General features: G+C 34.6%; 1 protein-coding gene across 8 annotated transcripts in view; it reads right to left on the bottom strand.

The window, feature by feature from the left end:
• Positions 1–23,272, bottom strand: part of MLLT3 (MLLT3 super elongation complex subunit) — a 319,195-nt gene that overhangs the window by 42,953 nt on the left and 252,970 nt on the right. For 7 of the 8 annotated variants that reach the window (XM_072596671.1, XM_072596673.1, XM_072596676.1 and 4 more), the window contains one exon: positions 10,896–10,952. The exons of the other annotated variant lie outside the window; for it this stretch is intronic. In XM_072596671.1, coding sequence (XP_072452772.1) covers positions 10,896–10,952 — 57 coding nt within the window. The remainder of the gene's footprint in view (positions 1–10,895; positions 10,953–23,272) is intronic. 8 annotated transcript variants of the gene reach the window in all.

The raw sequence follows: 23,272 nt of genomic DNA, 5'->3' as shown, positions 1-23,272 counted from the left end.
CAAAAGTCAGAAAGCTGAGAAATTCATGCTTAGACAAAGGAATTGAGATGTAAGCATATACTGATTGTGAAGATGAAATATTCACAATGGGGACCAGAACAGGATTGGTGTTGAGGATAGGCTGGCGGAGGGAGTGCCATTTAAAAAGCCAGCTTTCTGATGGGAACAGGACCAATGGCTGGAATATGCAATGCTCAGAGGAACCTGACAACCCTGAAACTATAACAAGGTAATTCAGAATTCCATGTACTCCCCTAAGCAAAACTGGTGCTATCTCTTACAGGATCTAGTGGAAAAGTAACAATTCACTTGTACATTTGTATTCCTTCAAGTTGTCTTGCCACTCTGTCTTCATTAAATAGTTCACTATTTTATTTGTGGTTCATATACAAACTCTTCTTACAAAATGATTATTCTAAAATACACCTTGGAGTTGAGATAGAGGACTTGAGAATTTGGAAGGTTGAAGGAGACTAACCATTGGTAATACATTTGAGTATAGAGAATGAGGCAAAAAGACCCCTTAAGAAGTATCAGACAGATAGTGATGACAGCATATAATGAGGCAATAATAATACAGAGGGAGAACAAATATGAAAGGCCTTATGGTGATACAAAATCTCCTTAACACATGCTATTTACCCAAAATGAAATCTCAAGGAGTATGAGATTTGTGGTTTATTTATGTATGTTTTAGAGTACACATTACAGTCACTATCTGAACTCTTCCTTCTTTTCTCCCACTGACTATGTTTACCTTGGAGAGTCAGAAAGGGATTTAGCATATTGGTTGGTCTCAGCTCAAGCTGGCACTGCTCATGATTTAGGGTTACAATCTCCAGATGCATGATCAAAGTACAGGAGCAAAGAATGAATTTGAATGGCAATGGAAGCTAGTGATGGTGACACGCCTATAATCCCTGATTCTCAGGAGTCTTGAGGCTTAGGTATTTTCCTTGAGTTTGGGAGTTCAAAACTGAAGTAGGACTAAGGGAAAACAGGTCCAAAACCAATATCGTAAGACTCTGTTGGGGAGTGTGTGGGGAAGGGGCATTGGGGTACGTAAGGAGAGGTGAACATGTCCTGGCCAGAAAAAGGGAGCAGGTTAAAGCTTTGGTACTGATCAGTGGTGAGATTGAGCCTGCAACTGAAATCGAGTCAGTCACTGAACTTCAAGGGTGATTGAGATAGGGAGACCTAGTTTCAAAACAAAAACCAAAATAAGTTTTTAAAATGAGACCAGTTAAGGGGTTATTGCATTTGTCTGGACAAAAAATCTTTAACTACAGTAGTATTCGGGAAGAGCAAGAAATATGTGTTGAGGGTAGGGTAAAAGATATGAGATAAAAAAATAATTAGTAACTAGGTAGGGGAGAATATGAAACAGCTGTACATGAGCTAAATCCTATATGACTGGAACAATTAAAGTCAGAGAAACATAAATAAAACAGAGGCAGGTTCAGGAGAGAAACTTCTAAATACTATTTTGTCCCCATTGCTTTAGAGGTTATCAATAAGGAGATATAGGTAGTTGAAAATATAGGATAAAATACAAGATCAGAGGAATAGTCAGGGCTAAATGTGTAGTCATCTGCATAAAAATGTCCGCTGAAGCCACGAGAATCAATCAGAATGTCCTAAGGCAATATGGAGAAGTGGATAAGAATGTTTAACTATATATGTGTTTGTGTGAGGAGTGAGAGGATAGAGAGAAGAGAAAAAAAAAAAAAAAGACAATCCATACTTAGCCTTTCAATACCTTATAGGACATGAAACTATAATCCTGCAGTCACCAAAATGTAATGTGAATGGACTAAATTACTACAGTCCAGTTAGCCTTAACAATGTCAGAAAGCCAAGCCCCACATATGTTAAATCAGCTTAATTCAACAAGTATCTACTAGACACAGTGCACTGCTGTGATAAACCATCGTTTAAGGAGTAAAAAGGAAATGAGATGGTTGTCTTAGCTCATATGAGGAAATTAAGGAATTGAAAGGTATCTTCATGGGCAAAGTTCTTTCAGGAAAATCTCTTTAAAACAGTGGTTCTCAAAGTCCCTGAGACCCTTTCAGGGAGTCTAGGGGATCAAAATGATTTTCAAAATGCTAAGATGTTTCCACATTTAATATGGCAAGTATCAATAGATAAAATCCACATCAACAAAAGCTCTTTGGCAGGGGAGGGTATCATAAATAACTTTTAGGAATATAAAGGTATCCTGAGACCAAAATGTTTAAGATCCCTGTCTTAAAATACACCAAAACTGGTAGGAAATCACTTTGAAAAATATCCCATATGGAAAGCAACAGGTTTTCAAAAACACATTAAACTCAGAGTCAGGGGAGATCTGGATTGGAATTTGCTTATGACACTTATTATCTATGTGACTACAGAAAAAGCATTTAAATCTTACTGAGCCTTAATTTTCCCATTTATAAAGTGGGAATAGTAATAATAGAAGTCATAATTACCTCATAAGATTGTGTGGATATTCAATTAAAATAAATATGCATAACGGAATTCACAAATAATAAGGCATTACATAAGTAACAAATACTGTTATCATTAATGTCCCAATTACAACCCTTTACTTCTCCCATACTTTGAGAGTTCTTTAGGTAGAACTTTCTTTGGCCAGTGGGAGATATGACAACTGAAGGAGACATAGCTTTAGAATATAAGCTTATTTCTGCACTTCAGAGGGAAGAATGATGGAAGAGTACAATGTTGCAAGCTGGAAAAGTGAGTTAAGGGAAAATGAGCCTCCAAAAGAGCTAGGTATGCTATTGTGCTATAAGAAGTGGTGAGCAAGATGGTTTCAGAAAAACCTGGGAAGACTTCAGTGAACTGAGACAAAGTGAAAGGAGCAGAACCAGAAAACTGTCCATGGTAACAGCAATATTGTAACGATGATCAACTCTGAAAGACTTAATGACTCTGATGAAGACAATGATCTAAGAAAACTCCAAAAAAACCTAGATATAAAATGCTATCTACCTCCTGAAAGGGGGAGAGAGGGGGAGGGAGGAATGATGAACTCTTAAGTACAAACTGAAGTACACTTTTTTTTTTTAACTCTTTTTACTTTTCTTGGGATTTGGGGGTATTTTCTTTAGCAACATAGCTAATATGGAAATGTTTTACATGATTTCACATGTATAATTGATATCATACTACACCTTCTCAAGGGATGAAGGACAGGCAGGAGGAAGGGAAAGAATCTCAAACTCAAAAATTTTTTAAATGAATGTTAAATGTTTTACATGGAATAGGGAAATATTTAATGAAGTAAATTATATATCTCTTTGTGTGTGGAGAGTCTTTTTTTCTCTTTTTTGTCTTCTCTCTCTCTCTCACTCTCTCTGTAGCATTTTTTATTATGAGTCCTTGGGAATTTTCTTGGATCACTATCTTGATCCAGTAAGTGGAAGAGTCAGAATTAAAAGTAGAATCCATATTCTCTGACTTCAAATCAAACATTCTTTCCAATAAAGAAGGAAAACAAATATATGTGAAGAGATCTATTGGTTTTTCCGGAGTGATGAATAATACCTGCTATTTACATTATGCTTTAAGTCGCACAAAGCATTTTCCTGGCAAAGACTATGTAAAAGCAGGTAATGTAAATATGACTACCTCCATTTTACTGATAAAGAAGGTAAAGATCAGAAGGATAAAGTGGCTTGCATGCATCTAAAGAGTTAATAAATAGGAGAATTAGGACTTGAACCCAGACCTCCTGACTCCAAATCTAGTGTTCTTCCCACTATGGTATCTTTCTCTTATATCTTCTAATTCAAACCCTCATTACAGCATACAAAATCTATGGCTATCACGAAATGTGACCAGCTCTTATGGTTAATCAACAACTCCCTACCCTTGTATAAAGTGCTTAAATAGTGGGAAAAAGTGGGATACTTAAACATGGGAAAAATTAATCCAAGTATTTTTTTCATTGATTAATATATTTCCTATGAGAAAATTTAATTAGGCTCCTTTATTTATCACAAATTTCATTCATGGATTAAAGGATCATGACTCCTGGAATCTAATCTTTAAATGAATTTTACATATATATATGTAAATATATATTACATATGTATATATAAAAATTCATATATATATACATATATATATATGAACAAATCTCTAATCATTCATAGGATATAAAAGCAAGTGGGGAAAAAAAAGGCCAAATATTATAGATAGTCATACAATAGTATTTCTGAACTTCAAAAGTACAGAGAATGCAGCTGGGGAGTAATATATTTTCTGTATCCTTGGTAAGTTAAATTTGGTTTGGCAGGGAACCTTTAGGAATAGATAAGGCTCTTTAAGTAAAACTCTGCAGTTTTAGCCAAAGAAAACAGTCTGTAGATTTGATGACTGTACTTGATTTATTAGAACCATATGCAATGCCTTTTGATCTTCTAGATCCAGTAAGCCAACAGATTGATATTTATTGAGAATATGCTACACGTAAAGAAGTTGCATTTGACCACAGTGTTGCTAATAATATAACTATGCCAACACCTACATCCCACTGATGATAATTGTGTTATACTAAATTTGACCAATTCATCCAGGTTTAGCATTTGTAAAAGGCCTTTTGGGAGACATTAATATTATATATTTTTTTTAAATGGAAATAAGCTTGGTGCTAAATACTGTTATCAAAGCAATTGCCTACTTGTAGCAGAAACACAAAGGAAATAAATTCAACCTCTTGAACTTGCTAGTATATACCTGGCCTCAATTTCTTCATGAATAAAATGAACATCAATACACTATAATAGCTGCATCAGAGTGTGTCTATATGTCTGTGTGTGATTTAAAGTTTTCAATAGCCTGGCTCATACCTACAATTCAAGCCTATTTCGGTATATGTCCCTTTTACATACTATATATGCAAATTCAACTAGACTACTACTAATCCGCAGATTCCACACCCTATCTTTTGCCTCCAGGCATTCATGTGTCTTCCCAATGCATGAAATGTCCTCCTTCATTTACATTTATCACAATCTACCTTTAGCTTTGAAATCCAGCATAGGTACAGTCTTTCTGATCTGAAAGAATAACTTTATAAAGAACATCAGGCAATTTTTTTCATCTACACGAATAAGAAATCCATGAATAAGTGAGGATTTCTATGGTCCAATTAAAGTAATAATTTCCTGAATAATATGTAATTCAGAATTATACTGAATTGAGTTTAACGTAATGAATTCCGGGGACACTGTTTTCTCAGGTATCCACTCCTCCCAGACACATGACCTACTTACAGGCTCAACACCTTAGGGAAGCTGGTCCCTGATTCCATTTAGGACATCATTCTCATTGATGGAAGTCTTTTTTTTCTGCTCATACATAGACAACGTAACTGACTATTTTGAAGTACACCGATTATCCTTATTTTTTAAATGTATTACAGGCAACTAAGTGGAACAGTAGAAAAGAGTGCTGGTCCTGGAATTAAGAAGATGAATTCAAATCTGACCTCAGATACTTACTAGTTGTGTGATCTTGGCTAAATCATTTCACCTGTTTGCCTCATTTTCCTAAACTGTAAAATGGTGATAATAACAATTACAAGGCTGTTGTGAGGATCAAATGAGGCAAGGCTTATAAAGCAATTAGCAGAGTGCCTGGAAGACAACATGTACTACGTCCACTGTTCCTTCCCTCTTTGGCTTTTTGTAAGAAGTCTTGTCTTTCCATTTATTTTTATGGTAGTATCCCAAAACAACAAAATACATATATCTTATTAAATTCCAGAGGTGGAAGGTCCATGCGTGTGCTAAACAGGACATATTTTCAGACTTTTTCAATATATTATTAACTCTGATCAATTTTTTCGCCTTTGTCTTTTTAAAATATTCATCATAATGAAATGAGAGGGAAAGGGGGTAGCATATGGGGAAAATTCTGGTAATATTAAGAAAAATCAAAAGATATTAAGTTAAAATTTTTATTTTATTCATATTTGGCCTCTCAAGATTCTGAAGGTTGCCTTAAAGACCCAACTGTAAAATGCTAACTAGGATGATAATGTTCACAATTTACTTGCATAATGCTTTAAGCACAAAACATTTTAAATATATTACATCATCTAGGCTGCAAATGAGATGACAATATAAAGAAACAACCAACTGAGGTAGGTACTACAGATACTATTATCTCCATTTGATCAATTTAAACTAACGAATATAGAAATATAATACCTAAGCCTAATAGTTCTCATCTCAATTCTTTCCCCGTTCCTCCAGACATAATAACTATGCTTACTGCTCATGTCTGGTGAATCTTTCTGCCACCCAGTGATTACAGGATAAGCTTTTGCTATCATCCTATATGCACTCAGAGATCATTTATTTTAAATCTTTTGGATAATAGGTTTCAGAATTACAAGTAATGAAGAGAATTTGTTTACAATACAAATGACAGTTTGAGAATTGATAATATTATGTCAACATGCCATGATTTATGACTGCAGAAGATGATGCTTCAGAAGAAGAAATCAAAGCTATCTATAGTCATGTAAAAATGCTTGAAATCACTATTAGTTACAGAAATGCAAATTAAAATAAAAATGCAAAAATAAAATAATTTTAAAAAATAAAATGCAAATTAAAATTAAAAAACCACAGAAAGGGAAAAATGACAAATGCTGGAGCAGATGTGGAAAAAGTGGGACACTAGTGCACTGTTGGTGGAGCTGTAAATTTTACTAGCCATTCTGGAGACCAATACCCAAAGGGCTATAAAACTGTACATACCCTTTGAATACTACTAGGTTTGTATTTCAAAGAGATAAAAAAGAAAAATGACCTATATATAAAAACATTAAAATATTTATATGGCAGCAAAGAACTAGAAAGTTGAGGGGATGCCCATCCACTGGGGAATGGTTGAACAAGTTGCTATAATTATGCTGAAACACCGTTGTGCTTTAAGAAATGATGAATAGAATGGTTTCAGAAAAAACTGGGAAGATTTATATGAATTGATGCAAAATGAAGTGAGCAGACACTGTATACAATAAAAACAACATGGTAACAATGATCAACTGTGAATGACTTAGCTGCTCTGATTAATAAATACAATGTTCCAAGACAATTCCAAAAGACTATGATGAAAATGTTATCCACCTCCTGAGACAGAACTGGTGAACTGAGTGCAGACTGAAGCATAATTTTTTCACTTTTTTCATTCTTTTTCCCCAAGGGAGGGGACATGGAGAAATATGGTAAATATGGAAACGTGTTTTGCACGACTTCCTATGTATAATTAATACCATATTGCATGCCTTCTCAATGGCATGCAATCTCAATTCTCTTCATATCAGAGAAGGTCTGATTTTTTTCTTTTTCTTTTATGGGGTGTTTGCAATACACATATATTTTATGCATTTCTGAGTTTCTAAACTTTTTCTATGTCATCTGGGGCTTCTGCAAAAATCTTCCAAAATTTCCACTTAATTTCTTATGCCAACCCACGATATATCAAAACTGTGATAGGGAAAGTCACAATGTGGAAAGGATAACTATACTTATGATTAAACAAAATAAACGACTTTTCATTCTCTGAAAGCCTCCTCCCAGCTCTTAAGTTCTTATTTGTCTTTGAAAGCTCCTCCAACGTTTCTCTCATTTCCCCATATCTGTTATGACTTTTCTGTTCCTGGGGCTCACAAAATTACTTTGTGCAGGCACACCAAGAATATCTTCTTAATAATATTGTTATTAGACTACAAGCTTTATGAAGTCAGGTATCTTATGTTATCTAATCTTTCTATCTCCCTCCAATGACTTGGATAGTGTATGTGACACACAACACTCACTTAATAAATACTTATTATACTATTATTAAACATAGACCTCACCAGTAAAAAAAACAGTTCCTTACTAGATCAGTCAGTAATTCCTCTAACCCAGGAAAGTCCTTTGTTCTTGTATTTCAAAGTGATAAAAAAGAAAAATGACCTATATATAAAAACATTAAAATACTTATGTGGCGGCAGAGAACTAGAAAGTTGAGGGGATGCCCATCCACTGGTGAATGGTTGAACAAGTTGTTATAATTATGCTGAAACATCGTTGTACTTTAAGATAAGATGAACATAATAGTTCAGATGGATAGTTGAAATCACGATTAGTTACAGAAATGCAAATTAATAACAGAAGCAGAAAAGCAAGTAATAATCTTAGGGTCACTGGAAATTACGAAAAATAGAATATCCAACCTCAACTTTAACCCCATACGGGAATGTCACTTATCTATTGCCTCAAAAATCCAAGAATACAGGGGTTCTACTATTATAAATATTAATAATATGAATGTATTAACTTATTATGTTCAACATTATTATATTTAATATTTATTAAACTAGTTAATATTTATAATTACTTTTAAAAAGCAAATAGAACCAATGTCATAAAATCTATGTACCAATTCATGTAGGAAACCATAATGATCTTTACTCAGAGTATATGTACTCTTACCTGACTTATAATTCTAATTATCTTACTAGTCTGGTTGAACAGACCAAAATCAATTAGAAGCACACTTGCTGAGAGTAGTGAAAAAAGGGAAGTTGACAATAGCGCTGTACAATAGAAAAGAGTGCTAGGTTTGGAATCAGAGAACTTGGGCTCAAGCCTCACCTGTACTGGTTACTACCTGTGTAACTTTAGAGAAATCAGTGAACCTCTCTGATGTCAGTTTCTTCATATGTAAATGAGAGGTTTAGACAAGACAACTCTGAAGGTCCCTTACAGAACTGAATACAAGAAATTTGAGATACAAAATATAAACTAAAAAGCAAGGAAGAAGACCCAAATATAAATGAAAGAACTAGAAAAAAACATTGCATTTTGGGGTATTATGTGGCAGTTTACTTAGAAGTCCATGGGAATACTGCAGTTATCAAGTGGCACTAAGTTGGAATAAGGGGCCAAATTATTAGATCTCTGCCTTGATCAGCCAACCACACACTCAACTCCACTAAGCAAAATTAGTTTCAAGAAAGAGGACTCCAAGCACAAATCATAATACTGGATTGAGAAAGCAACTTTTTGTTATCAACAGGACAGGACTTTTGACTGAGAATTGAATTGTTCCTTAAAAAGGGATGCTTCCACTAACCCTTATAACCTGGTTGAACCTGTAATGTAGAAAGCATGGTGTTGCCTACAAGCCTTAAGAAAAAAAGCCTAACCAGCACTCACTCCTAGCAAGAAGGAAGATATGACCTAAGCAGAGAAAATAAAGTAGCAGTAGCCAGGGCTAAAAAAAGAAAAACAAAACTATAGGATTTCAGAGGGGCTTTGTTTTCTCCTGTCCCTCTTTCTCTCTCTTCCTGGTTAACAGAGGTAGTGAAAGCTACCTTCTCTTCTTCCTCCACATGGGCAAAGACAATTCCTTGGCTATCTGACTGATCTTGAGAGGCTATGTGGATACTTCTAGGCCTACAATAAGTATTAGTCAACTATCCATTTACAATAATCATGCAGTAATGATTGTATGTCATATCTTAAGAGTGATAGATTTTTCAAAACTAAATTTCCTTTTTAATTATAAATGTGACAAAACACCAAATATATACATTTCCACAGTGGGGGCAGGGGAGAGAACAAACCTAGAGGCTTATATACAAAATTCTACTTACATGTATATGAAATTCGTGTATGTGAATTTCTATGACATTCAGCTTTTTTAAAAAGTATATATTAAATCTAAATTTAATATATATTTAATTTAAATTTAATATGTGTTATTAGCAACATTTCCCTGTCTCTGTAATCCTTTTTGAACTTTTCTGCTGTCTGTGTTTTTTCTTAAATATTTCATTAACAATGCTTTCTTTCCTTTTTTTAAAGTTAAGACTACTCCAGGGACTATCCCTACAATTCTTCACCCAAAAGATCAAAGTATTTCTTTGTAACAAATAGCACAGCAAGAAAAATAAATATATATACTGGTTGAGTCTGAAAATATGGTTTATTCTGCATCCACAGACCCATTATCACTCTGCCAAAAAGCAGTACATATACTTCATACGTTTTGAGGTGTCATCACTTGTTGCAGTGATCATAGCTCTTAAATTTTTTAAAGATGTTTTTCCACATTTCTCTTAAGTTTTATACAATGCATATAATCAGAAAGTCATTGAACATTTTTTTCCCATCGTAATAACTTTGAATGAATCTTGAATGATTTACATATATACATGGGAGATACATTTTGGGGAGAGAGTCTTTAAGATAGCATTTTGTTCTATCAAAAAAATTGCTCTTTCATAATCAACAAACAGTAAGCACAGTAGGCGATTGTATTTTCTACATCCTTCTGTCAACTGTTAAATAATCATGATAGAGTTCATTAATGATTGTTTAAGAAAGCCAGCTGGTTCCCTGCTAATACACTTGGACTGAGTATGCCCTTAATGTGGTAAATATGGATGGGTTTCAATCTGTATCAATAGAGGGAACATCCAAATTGATGAATTTTCAGATCCATTTTCCCCATGTAAATATTTGAGTTGCACTAAAATAGTTAAAATGATGAAAGTTTTGGAATTCTCACGAGTATCTAGAAAATTCTCTTATATATTATACCTCATCAGGGTTGTGAAACTACTTATTGACACATCTTTAACCTCTCTGAGCTTCACCTCTAAAACTAGGAGGAAAGGAGGAGTTGGACAAATGACTCAGTGATATAGAATTCTATATAGATACACTAAATCTATTGTCTTAGATTAGATCTACATCTAACAGATATTCCAGGGTGGAGTGAAGCCATCTAGTCTTTTCAATCTCTTTGAAAGGAGAATGTCTCTAATGAAAAGGATGCAATGAAATATAACACTGGAAAGAAAAATAACCTACCTCTCTCATCTTCCAGTCGGGATTCTCCAAATCTTCTGAAAGATCTGCAGGATGTCCCTGTCAACAGTAAAAAATACACAATCAAGAAAGTTATGGACAGCAAACGATGCTGTAGCATCATATGGTATTATTTTGAAAGTGATAAATCTGTACTGCATACATACTGAAAATGTAAGCAATCTTATTTATTATTCTATTTTGTCCACCTAGCCAACTTGAAATAATTCTCACGCTTTGAAAAAGTAAAAGACAATTAAGCTATTTATATTTTGGGGGAATTGGGTATTAGCTCATCAGATTCTCATAAAAGAGATGAGATTGAATGACTTTATTTGTTTTTCTTTTTTTTTAAATTTATTTATTTAACTTTTAACATTCATTTTCACAAAATTTTGGGTTCCAAATTTTCTCCCCATTTGTCCCCTCCCCCCATCCCCAAACACTGAGCATTCTGATTGCCCCTATCACCAATCTGCCCTCTCTTCTATCATCCCTCCCTTCCCTTTTCCCCATCTTCCCTTTTGTCTTTTTAGGGCCAGATAACTTTCTATACCCCATTACCTGTATCTCTTATTTCCTAGTAGCAAGAATAGTACTCGACAGTTGTTCCTAAAACTTTGACTTCCAACTTCTCTTCATCCCTCCCTTCCCACCCATTCCCTTTGGGAAGGCAAGCAATTCAATATAGGCCATATCTGTGTAATTTTGCAGATGACTTCCATGATAGTCATGTTGTGTAAGACTAACTATATTTCCTTCCATCCTAACCTGCCCCCCATTGCTTCTGTTCTCTCTTTGCATCCTGTCCCTCCCCAAGAGTGTTGACTTCAAATTGCTCCCTCCTCCCACTGCCCTCCTTTCCATCATCCCCCCCACCCTGCTTATCCCCTTCTCCCCCACTTTCCTGTATTGTAAGATAGGTTTTCATACCAAAATGAGTGTGCATTTTATTCCTTCCTTTAGTGGAATGTGATGAGAGTAAACTTCATGTTTTTCTCTCACCTCCTCTCTTTTTCCCTCCACTAAAAAGTCTTTTGCCTGCCTCTTTTATGAGAGATAATTTGCCCCATTCCATTATTCCCTTTCTCCTCCCAATATATTTCTCTCACTGCTTAGTTTCATTTTTTTAAGATATGATCCCATCCTATTCCATTCACTCTTTGCTCTCTGACTCTCTCTCTGTGTGTGTGTGTGTGTGTGTGTGTGTGTGTGTGTATGTAATCCCACCCAGTACCCAGATACTGAAAAGTTTCAAGAGTTACAAATATTGTCTTTCCATGTAGGAATGGAAACAGTAAGTCCCTTATGACTTGTCTTTGCTGTTTACCTTTTCATGCTTCTCTTCATTCTTGTGTTTGAAAGTCAAATTTTCTTTTCAGCTCTGGTCTTTTCATCAAGAATGCTTGAAAGTCCTCTATTTCATTGAAAGACCAATTTTTCCCCTGAAGTATTATAGTCAGTTTTGCTAGGTAGGTGATTCTTGGTTTTAGTCCTAGTTCCTTTGACTTCTGGAATATCCTATTCCATGCCCTTCAATCCCTTAATGTAGAAGCTGCTAGATCTTGTGTTATCCTGATTGTATTTCCACAATACTTGAATTGTTTCTTTCTAGCTGCTTGCAATATTTTCTCCTTGACCTGGGAACTCTGGAATTTGGCCACAATGTTCCTAGGAGTTTCTCTTTTTGGATCTCTTTCAGGAGGTGATCAGTGGATTCCTTGGACACTCATTTTGCCCTCTGGTTCTAGAATCTCAGGGCAGTTTTCCTTGATAATTTCATGAAAGATGATGTCTAGGCTCTTTTTTTGATCATGGCTTTCAGGTAGTGCCATAATTTTTAAATTGTCTCTCTGGGATCTATTTTCCAGGTCAGTTGTTTTTCCAATGAGATATTTCACATTATCTTCCATTTTTTCATTCTTTTGGTTTTGTTTTGTGATTTCTTGGTTTCTCATAAAGTCATTAGCCTCCATCTGTTCCATTCTAATTTTGAAAGAACTATTTTCTTTAGTGAGCTTTTGGACCTCCTTTTCCATTTGGCTAATTCTGCTTTTTAAAGCACTGTTCTCCTCATTGGCTTTTTGAACCTCTTTTTCCAATTGAGTTAGCCTCTTTTTCAAGGTGTTATTTTCTTCAGCATTTTTTTGAAACTCCTTTAGCAAGATGTTTACCTGCTTTTTATGCTTTTCTTGCATCTCTCATTTCTCTTCCCAGTTTTTCCTCTCCACCTCTCTAACTTGATTTTCAAAATCCTTTTTGAGCTCTTCCATGGCCTAAGCCCATTGAATATTTATGTTGGAGGTTTGGGATACAGAAGCCTTGACATTTATGTCTTTCCCTGATGGTAAGCATTGTTCTTCCTCATCTGAAAGGATGGGAGGAGACACCTGTTCACCAAGAAAGTAACCTTCTATAGTCTTACCTTTTTTTCCATTTTTCTGGGCATTTTCCCAGCCAGTTACTTGACTTCTGAGTTTCCTCTCCACCCCCACTTCGCCTCCAGATCCACCCAGCTAGCGCTTCGGGTCTGAGGTTCAAATGCTGCTTCCCAGTCTCAGGGCTTTCAGCATGGGTGGGGCTGCTGTGAGATTAAGTTCTGCTGCTCAGGTGGGGGCAGGGCTGCCACATGGGGCTCAGTGGGGTTTATGTGGAGACCTTCAACAATGGATCCTGGCTCCTGCCTGCTTTGGGAGCCCCTGTCTCCTGCTGCCTCCCAAGGGGGCCTGAGTTATGGGGAACATCCCACTCCCCTCTTGGCCAGCCAAAGACACTCTCTCACTGATCTTTGGCACCTGTGGGTGGAAGGACCTGGGCTGCTGGTGGAGATTCTGTCCCTGAAGCCTGCTCAGATCTGTTCCCCCTGGTGCCACGCGGCCAAGGCAGTGCTGGGCTCTGCTCCTGGTCTGGTGTGTGAGGGACCTTTCGTGTGGGTTTTTCAGGGCTCTCTGGAACAGAAATCTCCTCCACTCCGTTGTTCTGTGGCTTCTGCTCCTCCAGAATTTGTTGGGAGTTCTTTACAGGTATTTTATGGGCTGTGGGGTAGGAGCTAGCATATGTGTATCTTTCTACTCCACCATCTTGGCTCCTCCCCTCCCCCCCACCTTGAATGACTTTAACAGTGAGCTTGGAGGCAACATTTCCAAAGTACTTCATATAAAATGTATAGCTTTTAGCCAAAGGAAATGGTGGCAGATTTGATGTTGCTCCATTAAAAGGACATAAAGGAAAATCTATCAAGATATTTGGATGTAGAAGGTAATAAGTTTAAATATTGGATAAAGAAAATGATGTTAATAAAAAACCTACATATTTTGTTTGGTTGTTCAATTCAAATTTCAAAGCATACTACATAAAGAGATATAATATAGGCTAAAAGTTATTATTAATTGTAAAATTAAAGTAGAATTTCTTTATATACAATGGTCAGGTAATCTAAATCACTGCTATTACACTCAACTCCTCCCCTTTTGTGTGTAAATACACCCTCCTTGTTAAGAGTAAAAAAAAATTGTTAGAAAAATCACTATATTTTTCTTCCTTTTTATAAGTCTGCCAAGTATTTTGATAAATTGGCTACTATTGTGCTACCAGGAAAACAAAAAAGAAATCTCTCAAAATACATAGATGCAAGAGAACAGATGTATCCTTTGTAACAAGAAGTCTAAATTAACTAGCAGTAGTGAAACCATTCAGAAATTGTATATAAGTTGGATTGATCAAGAAATCTTTAAAATAAAGGCAAATTATTGTTTGAAGTAAGTTCACGTATATCGGTATCTAAAGAATCAAATTCATGTCTCATTTTTATTAAAACCAAAAGTACTGATTAACTATAGTTTAGTCCACAACTGTCCACTAGTAGAAAATTTCACCTAGTTACTTAATGTATTGTTGAACAATGACAACTAACAATAATATTTATTACTCTGGAAGTATTTCCTGGAAGGAATTCAAACAAATTTTCATTTCTGGTAAAAGAAACTTCTGAGTTCACATCCATCATGGTTAACCTTGTTCCAATTTCCTCCCTGAAATTCTGCTCAGTAGGATGACTAGCAAAATGGGTAGGATTGAGATTCAGGGCTTTCAATTTTTAATCTAATGATTGTCTTTTCAGAAGGGGTGCCTACTTTCTATGAATGATCATTCTATGAATGAAAGTCGAAGGTTAAAGAAGACAGAATCTCTATCAATTAATAGAAGCAGGTCTTCTCATTGTCTGCAGTTAGAAAATATCTTAGTTGGTTCAAGATAATCTGAAAGAAAGCATGATGAAAAAACTATTTCTACTAACTATCCTCAATCTAAGGCACAGGTTCTTAAGCTGGAGTTAACCTTATACATACATACAAAAATAGATACAAAATAATTTGCCGAGAAGAATTTTTTTTAATATCTTGAAAAATGAATTTCAATGTAATTGGTTTCCTTGGTAATCCTATGTATTTTGCAGATCTAAAAATATTATTGAGAAAAGGCGGATCTATAGATTTCACCATACTGCCAGGGGAAGTGTAACCCCCTCCACTCCTCCCAAAAAAGTTTAAGAATCCCTACTGTAAGGCCACCTTCATAAGCAAGCATATTATCTTGGATTCAGTACAGACTTGGATTTGAATCCTGCCTCCAACACTAACTAGTTATTCCTGTCTTATCACTCCTCTGCCAGATACTGGGGCAAGTAAGTAGAAAGAACACTGGGCTTAGAATCAGGAAGACTCATCTTCCTCAGTTCAAATCTTGCCTTCAGAAACTTATTAGCTGTGTAACCCTGGGCAAATCCCTTAACCCTCTTTGTCTCAGTTTCCTAATCTGTAATATGAGCTGGAGAAGGAAATGGAAAACCACTCCAATATCTTTGCCAAGAAAACCTCAGATGACATCACATACAGCTGGACACAACTGAAATGATTGAACAACAAGTCAGATACACTTTTTTTACTCTTTCCCTTTTCTTCTTTTATAGGCAAGTCACAACCTCCCCAAGTCTAAATTTCCTTGTTTGTAAAACTGAGGTGATAATATTAATAGTACTTACTTTACAATATCATTGGAAGGATAAATGACAATGTTTAAAAGACTACAAATCTTTGAGCTCAAAATGAAAATCACCTCTTTATCTTACCAATAATTTTTACCCTTGAATAAGTTCATCAATGCATCAAATTCTATGTCACAAGTATTAATATTCTATATGTAAATAGGAAAGGGCAATGGATAATTTAATAGAAAAACTTGAAGTTTTTAAAAAGTGATCCTATATTCAATTCACTATAATTAGAGAAATAGTGTAAGGATGCCATTAGTCAAAAAATCACAGGAATAAATATGAATTACTATGAGAGGACATCCAGCTTACTACAGCCTTCAGGCATGACCACACTTAATTCATTCCAGGCAGATAAATTATTATTTTTAAAGATCTCTAGGGAAAGAGCTTCCATAATGTCTCAAAATAATATGCTTCAGTGTTTAAATAGCCACAATGCTGGGAAATAATCCCATCTAACTGAATTTATCCCACTTCCTCCCTTGTTGAAGCTTGAGGTTACTTTTCTTCTTAATGGAAAGTTTCACTGTATCCTTTTCATTAGGTACAATCACTTTCCGCAAAATTCAAAGGCAGCAACAAGTATTGTAAAGAGCATGGGCCGTGATTAAAAGATCTGAGTTTTAATGCCAGTTTTTTCATTTACTAGTTATCTGAAAGTGGAAAAGTCATGGGCTTCGGTTTCCTTGTCCATGAAATGAAAATGACTGATAAGGTTGCTATTAAGAGGGAACTTTTATAAAACACTGTATACAAATATGACCTATTATTAACCTTCTTGACCAAACCACCACAGAATGTTACTAAAGATCACATATATGTAAAAAGTGATATATAAAAGGTATCAATTACATGTATGCCTTGAAAAATGGGCACATCAGTTATACAGTAGACAGTAGATGGGACAAGTAGGGTGGTTTAGGGATGCCTCAATACACTGGAAAAGAGGAAGGATATATAAATCCCTAAAGAAGGATTTGGCAGGAACTAGGGGAAAGAAAAATAACTATAGAAGATAGTAAGTCTTAAGGGGGAGGGTTGGTTTGCAATCTATAGTGATGGAGGAAACGCTCATACCAATGAAGTTGCATAGCTTAACAAGTATCAAACTACAATTTAAGCTCAGTTTCTTACTTCAAAAAATAAAAAAAAAGAGATAGCTCTTTGAATGAGATTGATGTAAAGAAAAATGTTCTAATAATGAGGATAATTTAAAAGTGTCCATGGCTGCCTTCTTCAATATGACCAGCAGCGTGTCATCAAATATGTTTTGAAGTAGTTTCTGTTGAGATAGAGGCTGAATTAGATAGTCTCCAAGAGTCATTCTCATATGGAAATTCTGTGTTTCTATTCTTTCTATTTCACTGTCTTTTGAAAAAAAATTCCATGGAGAAAGTTTAGAGGAAAAAGAAAAGCCAGTTACATTTTAAATTTCTCTTTCAAAAGCACAATGTCTTAAATGTAGCTATCACTTAATAAATGTATAATTTTAAAATGCATATTCTTGAGTGAAGAAGACCATGAGTTTATTCATCAAAGACAACAGAGATGTGCAATCTAGGCTACAGAATAGAGAGAACAATGAGTACAGGAATGTCAGAAATAATTTTGATTAAAAATAATCAATTAGCAATTAATTATCAATAATAAATGATATTCATTAATAATCATTAATAAGAAAGGAAGTTACCGAAAATTATGCCAGGGGGTGCAGCCCAGCAAACATTCTCAGAATTTGAGAGATGGTGTGTCTTGTGGAAGGAAAAGTAAAGAGACCATTGTTAACGTGTTTTCAGAAAACAAGAAAGGGAATGATGTGAAAGGCGACTTGAAGTATTGGAAGAGCAGGTTGTAAAGGGCTTTAAAAGCCAAGCAGTGTGTTTATATTTGATCCAGTAGGAATAAACTCTGTCTTGATGGTAATACATCCACATTCTATATGTGTGTCTGTTTATAGACATATATCTACTTCTGTGTGTGTGTGTGTGTGTGTGTGTGTATGTATTCGTAGAAGAAAAGGATGTAAATGGGGAAGTAATACTAAATAAATAATAATAAATAATAGTAAATAGTAAAAATAAAAGTAAATAATGCTAAATAAATGTTAGTGAAAATAAGTAATGTTCTTTTTTGTTATCATTTTTTGAAATAAGAAATTGAGCTTAAATTATAGTTTGATACTTGTTAAGCTATGCAACTTCATTGGTTTCCTGGCTGTCCCCCCATGCCTAGAATGCTCTCCCTCCTTATTTCTACTTCCTAGTTTCCCTGGCTTCAATTCTCAGCTAAAGTCCTACCTTCCGCAAGAAGCCTTTCCCAGGTCCCCTTAATTTTACTGCCATCCCTCTATAACTACCCCCAATTTGTCCCGTCTGCATCTTATTTGTATATAGTTGTTTGCCTATTGTCTCCTCCATAGACTATGAACTCCTGTTTTCTAGGACTTTGCTTGGCTTTTCAGTATTTGAAATTTTGGCATCTTTTTACTGAACTTTTAATTTACACTGTTATAATCATTATGCATATTTTTCTTTTTGGATCAGCTTATTTCATTCTGTGTCAGTTCATACAAATCTTCCCATGTTTCTCTGAAACCCTCATAGATGTGATTACTTACTATACAATAATATTTTATGATATATGATATTACTTACATATGATAGGGGGTTCTTTTTGGCCATCCTTGAGTCAGTGTCCTTCAGGTTTGTTCTTATTACTTACTGCAATAAGAAGAGTTGATAGGATCTGTTTTGATTGCCATGGGATATATACATCCCTTGGATTATTAAAGGGTATGAATAGTTTAGTCACTTATTTTGAAATATTTCAAAAGGATATCCAGATCACATTTGGACCAATTCACATTTCCACCAACAACATTACTGTTATTATGAATGGAGTAACAACTCTACAGTATCCCCCACCAAAAAGCAACTATATAAATCACGATATACAAAATTAATGAAATATAGCTGCAGAGTTAAGAAATGACAAATATGAAGAATTCAGAAAACCATGAAAACACACATCAACTGGGACAGACTAAAACAAGCAGTGCCAGAAATTAAATACACACACACACACACACACACACACTGCCTATAAAAATATAAATGAAACATTATGTAATTTTGATGACAAAGTTTGGCACCAGCAAAGACCTGAAGAAATGAACACTCACACCCTACACTGAAGAGTTGGGGCACTATTAATGTAGAACTGTACATATCCCATTAGATGTGACCAAAATATTGGTTAAGTTGACTAAACTGCTTCTCATTTCTTTTTAATTTTTTGTGGTAAGGAATGACTCTGTAAGGGGCTAAATGAAAGATAATTGAAAAATGAAAGGATTCGATAAAAACTGCTTTAAAGAATAACATATCGGTGTGCCTACTTCTCACAGCCTGTGCAATATACTGTGTTTTCATTCCTTGAACATTTGCAATGTAAGAGACAAACAGCAAAATCATTTAAATTTTCTTTCTATGAGTGATTGGGAGTATGTTTTCAAATGGTATTTCACAGACATCTCAGTGATCCTTCTTTTGCAAACTGTTTCAATTTTTATTTTGAAAAATAGTTTCCTATTCCTGTAAGAACATCTTTCTGCTATATACTTAAGTCAATCCTTTCTAGATCTGGTACAAAGCACAATTACTTCTGTTAACAATAAAATTGAAAATAAAATATATGTCCAGCAATTAAGAAATGACTCAATAAACTATGGCATGTGAATGTAATTGAATACTGTTGCACTGTAAGGAGTAATAAATATGAAAAATACACAGAAACTCAAGACCTGTATAAATTAATGTAAAGAAAGTAACCTGAAAAATCAAAATATAAAAGGACTACACAAAATACAAATAAAATCCAAAGGGAGTAGTAGTAAAACTTTAATCAAATAAAATACTCAATGCTATCATAATGTAAAATTTAAAGGACTTCTTTTCTGCTAAAAATGAATAAACCAACTGTTTTGAAGGAAATATCTTTTGTAGGACACACAGACTAACATCAAAAGAGATAAGCATTTTCTTAAAAAAAAAAAGTTAACAAATATAAATCACTTGCCTGCCATGAGGTGCTTAATAAGTACTTGTTGAATTTAATTGAACTAAATCTTTATTTTCCTTTGTTTTAACATAATGGAAAAGCCCTTGTTTTTGTTTAACTGTCCTTCAAAAAGAATGAGGTCAGACATAATAAGTGACTGTGTTATATCTCATTTTTAAAAAATAACAATATCTTCTATGCTCTATTAAAATATTTGAAGAACATTAAGTTTAAGTGGTCCCAAATATTAATAAACTACATTCTCTTTGAAGTACCACTTAGTAGGAATAGATAAACTTTAATTTGAGAAGAGAAAGTTCTGGTAACAAGAAGAAAATCTGATACCCCTTATTTTTGATGTTCTGGGAATTAACAGAGATAAATTTTAAAACATCTAATCATTTTTCTCTCACTACCTGACACTTTTTTCTTTTTAGCAAGCATCAAAGTATATTAAATTATGATTATTGATTAATAAGATTTATAGTTCTTGAAGAACATAACTACAAATTATTTACAGTGATTTAAATCGGCTATTTCTCGCAACAATGCTACACATTTGTCTGTTACCATTGCCCCATCTTTCTGGAAGAGGAAAGTGACAAAAAGTTTCAGCATTATCACAAGGACATAGGCTCAGATTCTACTGTAAGAAACTATAATAATGATGATAATAACATTTATGCAGTAATAATAATAGCATGTAGATAGTGCTTTAAAGTTTGCATAGAACTTTATAAATATAATATCATTTTATTGTTATAAGAACCCTAGGAAGTAAGTATTATTTCTGTCCCCATTTTTAAGAAAAGAAAACTGACACAGGGAGATTTGCCTGGGTTCCTACCCCTGTAAGAACATCTTTCTGCTATGTACTTAAGTTTGCATAGAACTTTATAAAGGTATGCAGGTATACGGTGTATGGGTATAACAGGTATACGGGTTATACAGTGAGTAAGAGGCTAAAACCATATTGGAACTCAGGTATTCATGATTCTCAGGGCTCTATCCACTATATGATCTTGTTTCCTAAACAGTAAAAGAAGCAGAGATGAGAAAGGGATATGAGGCTTCCTATTTATTACAGCTCCAAGTATTTTTCCAACTGTATCATAAAAGTTGTGCTGCTTATCCTCTCATTCAGCACAAAAAAACAAGAAGTCCATATAGTACACAAGGAAAAGGTGGTTAGTTTAATAGAATCATTCTCTGTACACAACGCATGTAACATGAATTGACTCAGGGTTGGATTTGTGACAGTCACCAGAATCGGGGTTGGATTTGTGAAAGCTTATAGACACAACAGTGGCTTATTGGTGGAGAATCAATTGTTATTATTAGAAATATTAATTCATGATGATAACTCATGAGGTTTAACATCCATTTTACACTATTAAAATGAGCTGGACTGGAGTCAAAGAAGCTGGGTTGACACAGCTAGCTATCTAATCACTGGCAAATAATCACTTTATGTCTGAGAGCCTCAGTTTCCTCCTCTATGAAATGGAGATAATGAAATCTGCAGTATCTAATTACCTAGCAGAACTGCTGGACTCAATTGAGATCAGGCATATAAAATGTTTGCAAATTCAAAAACACTACTAATTCAATAACTAATTCAATAATCATAGTCACTAACATTTATGTAATGTGTTTATTATCTTGAGTCTCACAACAAATAATCCTATGAGATAACTACTACAATTATAATTATTCCTCCCCTGTCTTAGGCACCCTGGATGTAAAGAAAGAAATAAAACATTCCCTGACCTCAAAAGGCTTATGTTCTATTGAAGGAAAATAATATAAACATAGAAAACTAAATATAAAATATATAAAAATGATACAGAATTGTCTTATTTTAAAGGGGAAAAATACCAACAACAGGAAATATCCAGAAAGACTTTATGCTGGAGTTGTTACTGGAGCTGAGCCTTTGAGTATGTTTGGGATTCTAAGAGGGAAAGAGGAATGGGAGCATTTCAGAATAGTTTATACAAAGACAAAAATCTAAGATACGAGTCCTGATTAGTCCTAAAGAATAAAATTAGCTCTTTTTTATGAGAGTAAGAGACAGGAAAATAAAAGAAAGGGAAAGAGACTAGGATAAAAAGTCCTGCTTCTGCTACTTCAATACTATGGCTACATCTCTCTTAACCTTTCTGTGACTAAAGTTATTTGTCCATAAAATGGAATTATAAAAATACCAATAAGAATGTCATGGAGGAAAAACTAGGTTTTTAATGTTGAATCTGGTATCACTGGGGTGAAGTCATATAACGTTTTGGGCCTCAGTTTCCTCATCTTTGAAAGGGATTGAATTAGCTAACTGTTGTGATCTCTTTTAGGTTAAACACTATGATCTTATGACCTAAAAAATTAAAAAAAAATTATATAACTAAAAGGACAATTTTGGACAAAAGGTAAATAGTTGTATTCACATATGAAAAACTCATACTGGTAACCGATCTACAGAAAACTATCCTAATAAAGACTGTGCCTTCTTTTATTCTCCTAGCTTGAGATGACAAGAAAACAAGGAATGAAAAGATAGGAAAATACTTTAGAAAAATAAATCAATGAGAAAATGACAAGGTTTCCTCAAAGGCCAGGTCCATCTAGATTTGTGAGGAAGAGGAAAAGAGGGCATACAAAACAAATTGTATTCTGACAAGACAATTTTTTCATTTATTCATTTAACAACCTTTTACTGGGCACCTGCTATATGGCACAGGGCTAGATATGATATATTCTATATCACACACATGATTACAGACATATGAGAAAAGCAGGCAAAAAGAACAAAGGAGACCTAATAGGGGCACCCATTTCCAGAGTTATTTGTTACATCAATTAAATTACTTATTAATATTGTTTTAGAACCTATTAGTACCATGGCCAGCGATTGTGATATGAAGGTTCAGCAGAGAAAATAAGGAATAGTTAAGCTGCTTTGCTGATGTGGTGACAGATAGGGGTAGAGGTACCAGAGATAACTAAGGAGTAAGGAAAGCCTACTATTGTTGCCTATAGATTGGTCATTCAGGTTGACTAACCTTCACTTGTGTCCTTGGGTGGTATGGATCGTTCACAGAACGAGGTAAATAAGACTGCTGCATTGTATGGGCTTCCTAAGAAAAAATTTCCGCATGTGAGTGCATCTTAATGTTTACTGCTTCAGTTGTGTTTGGTGTTTTGGGTTTTCTTGGTGGTGATGATTGCTTGTTGTTTTTTTTTCTGAGATCCAGCCCCATCAACCTACATTAAT

Source organism: Notamacropus eugenii, chromosome 3 (genome assembly GCF_028372415.1).
Source record: "Notamacropus eugenii isolate mMacEug1 chromosome 3, mMacEug1.pri_v2, whole genome shotgun sequence".
Classification (NCBI taxonomy): Eukaryota; Metazoa; Chordata; class Mammalia; order Diprotodontia; family Macropodidae; genus Notamacropus; species Notamacropus eugenii.
Note: the sequence above shows the minus strand (reverse complement) of the source record. Positions and strands in the feature narration are given on the sequence as shown.